The 3,207-nt window shown below is 45.0% G+C and overlaps 1 protein-coding gene across 1 annotated transcript; it reads right to left on the bottom strand.

Moving 5' to 3' along the window:
• Positions 1–232: 232 nt before the first annotated feature.
• LOC115961706 lies at positions 233–2,939 on the bottom strand. Its single transcript, XM_031080636.1, has 4 exons — positions 2,632–2,939; positions 1,140–2,547; positions 552–872; positions 233–241 (listed from the first exon to the last, which is right to left on the bottom strand). Exons 1-4 carry the CDS (start codon positions 2,937–2,939, stop codon positions 233–235), a joined length of 2,046 nt encoding a protein of 681 aa, XP_030936496.1.
• Between the last annotated feature and the right edge of the window lie 268 nt (positions 2,940–3,207).

Genomic DNA, 3,207 nt, shown 5'->3' with positions numbered 1-3,207 from the left:
GAGTGTGGATGTGGTTTTTTCCTTAGAAAATTTAGACGTTACATCTCTGCGTCCAGAGATTTTGTTCGTCTTGGATCTTTCAACCCTCTTGAGGATTGACTTGGACGACAATATCATGGAGAAATTTCACACAACATTTAGTACATAACATAAATATTGTTTACAGACAAGGCATATGCACACTGATGCCTTTTTATTTAATAAATACATACTTCATGACTTCGTCCATAACCTAACACAACTATAATAAGTAATGAGATCATAGTTTCAAACTCCACACATAAGCAGCACCAAACATAATAGTATCAAACACAAACAACATCATACATAGTAGTATGTTAGTAGACAGATAAGACCCAGTCTCGTCCATAGGTTCACTCTTACTGGTAGTACCTCCTCAGGTGCTCCACATTCCAAGGATGTTCCAGCTTTCTCCCGTCCAGGGCCTCCAGGTGGTAGGATCCTTGCCTTTTACAGTTGATAACTCTATAGGGTCCTTCCCAGTTTGGGCCCAATTTCCCATGTGCCGGGTTCTTGGTTGACAAAGAGACCTTTCTCAGGACGAGATCTCCAATGTTGAAACGCCTAGGCTTCACCATCGCATCATACTGCTTAGCCATGAGGTTCTTATACTTTGCTGCCCTGTGTTCTGCGTTTGTCCTCACCTCGTCTATTAGATCGAGGTTCAGACGAAGCTGATCCTCATTATCCTTGTCTTGGTACATCATCACCTTGTGATTAGCCATATGTACTTCTGCAGGTATGACTGCATCACTTCCATAGGCTAGCTTGAAAGGAGTCTCTCCTGTAGGTGTCCTCACTGTGGTTCTATATGCCCATAAAACTCCTGGTAATTCATCTGGCCATACTCCCTATGCCCCCTCAAGCCGAGTCTTGATAATTTTCAATAAGGATCGGTTTGCAACCTCAGCCTGGCCGTTGGCTTAGGGGTGTGCAGGCGAGGAGTAATGGTTTTGAATTCCAAAATGTAAGCAGAAGTCCTTGAAGAGTGCATTGTCAAATTGTCGTCCGTTGTCAGACACCAATACCTTCGGCACTCCAAATCTGCATACAATGTTCTTCCACACGAAATTTTTCACATTCTGTTGTGTGATATTTGCCAATGGTTTTGCCTCCACCCATTTGGTGAAGTAATCGATGCCCACCACTAGAAACTTCATCTGCCTTACTCCCAAAGGGAAGGGACCCAAAATGTCCAGTCCCCATTGTGCGAAGGGCCACGGTGCCACCATTGGGGTGAGGTATTCTGATGGTTGCCTGGGGACGTTGCTAAATCGCTGGCACTGGTCGCAGACCTTAACGTATGCTTTAGCATCAGCTTGCATGTTCGGCCAATAATACCCTGCACGGACGACCTTGTGGACAAGTGATCTTTCTCCTGAATGATTGCCACATGCCCCTTCATGAACTTCTCTCAGCACGTAGTTTGCTTCGTCCGGAGCTAAGCATCTAAGGTAAGGTTGAGAGAAACCCCTCTTGTATAGCACTTCATTCATGAGGACGTATCTAGCTGATCTCACCCTCACTTTTCTGGCCTCGTCCTTCTCTTCTGGCAGTCGTCCATCTTTCAAGTATGATATAATGGGAGTCATCCAATTTTCTGTGTTATCCACCTGCTGTACTTCCTGGACATCTATACTTGGCACATATTGAACTTCATCTGACTTCTCTAATGATTCATCTGCTGAGGCCTCTTTTGCTATAGTATCAGCTTCCACGTTCTCCTCCCTTGGGATTTGAACGAAGTCAGCTTTTTCAAACCTTTTCACAAGGCGCATCACCCTACCGAGGTATTTCTTCATTCGTTCTTCCTTCGCTTCATACGTCCCATTCACTTGCCCCATGATCAGTTGGGAATCCCCCATGACACATATGGACTTGGCTTCCACAGACTTTGCCAATTCTAGCCCTTTGAGGAGGGCTTCATATTCGACTTCATTGTTTGTCGCTTGGTACTGTAGACGGACTTTATGTTTCAATTTATCTCCTTCTGGGGACTGCAGAACCACACCAATTCCTCCTGCATGCCGTGTAGACGAACCATCCACGTGGACGATCCATCTCTTACTGTCTTCTGTCTCATTATGACTTGGGGTAAACTCCGCAATAAAATCTGCTAGGGCTTGAGCTTTTATGGCTTGCCGTGGTTGATACCTGATATCGAACTCACTTAGCTCCACAGCCCACTGGATTAATCGTCCTGCAGCTTCCAGTCTATTCATTGCCTTTTTGAGCGGATGATCAGTCATAACATTAATGACATGTGCTTGGAAATAATGCCTCAGCTTCCTTGAAGCTGTGATTAGTGCGAAGGCCAACTTCTCCATTTGTGGATACTGTCCTTCTGCTCCTTTCAATGCCTTGCTTGTATAGTACACAGGTCTTTGCACTTTATCTTCCTCTCTTATCAATGCTGAGCTCACGGCATGCGGGGTTACTGCTAGGTACAAATATAGTTTCTCTCCTTCCACTGATGGACTCAGCAGCGGTGCCATGGTAAGGTATACCTTCAAATCTTCAAAAGCTCTCTGACAGTCGTCGGTCCATTCGAATGCTTTTTTGAGAACCTTAAAAAATGGCAAACATTTATCAGTAGCTTTAGAGACAAACCTGTTAAGCGCAGCGACTCGTCCAGTGAGGGATTGGATTTCCTTGGTATTTTGTGGTGGCTTCATGTCCAATATTGCTTGGATTTTATCTGGATTCGCTTCAATTCCCCTGTGGGATACCATAAAGCCAAGGAATTTCCCTGATGATACTCCAAAGGCACATTTGCTAGGATTCAGCTTCATGTGATACTGCCTCAATGTCTCAAATGTCTCCTGCAGGTCGTCTAGATGTCTTCCTTCATCCTGACTTTTCACCAGCATGTCATCTACATAGACTTCCACATTCCGCCTAATCTGCGGACGAAACATGTGGTTGACCAACCTCTGATATGTCGCCCCTGCATTCTTTAAGCCAAACGGCATCACCTTATAGCAGAATAAGCCTTGACTGGTGACAAAAGATGTCTTCTCTTGGTCAGCCTCGTCCATTCTTATCTGATTGTATCCTGAAAAGGCATCCATGAAGCTAAGCAATTTGTGTCCTGCAGTTGAGTCTACTAACTGGTCAATGCGCGGTAGCGGGTAGCTATCCTTGGGGCAAGCCTTGTTCAGATCAGTGAAGTCCACGCACATTCTC

Source organism: Quercus lobata, chromosome 9 (assembly GCF_001633185.2).
Source record: "Quercus lobata isolate SW786 chromosome 9, ValleyOak3.0 Primary Assembly, whole genome shotgun sequence".
Lineage (NCBI taxonomy): Eukaryota > Viridiplantae > Streptophyta > Magnoliopsida > Fagales > Fagaceae > Quercus > Quercus lobata.
This window is presented reverse-complemented; position numbering and strand designations above follow the sequence as displayed.

Excerpts from the sequence above, each read along its gene's own strand:
- LOC115961706 (XM_031080636.1), bottom strand. The coding sequence starts at position 2,939 with ATGTTTCGTCCGCAGATTAGGCGGAATGTGGAAGTCTATGTAGATGAC. Across the intron at positions 2,548-2,631 it reads CGAGTCGCTGCGCTTAACAG|AGCTTTTGAAGATTTGAAGG; the intron begins GTTTGTCTCTAA and ends CGACTGTCAGAG. Across the intron at positions 873-1,139 it reads TCGATTACTTCACCAAATGG|GGAGTATGGCCAGATGAATT; the intron begins GTGGAGGCAAAA and ends GAGGGGGCATAG.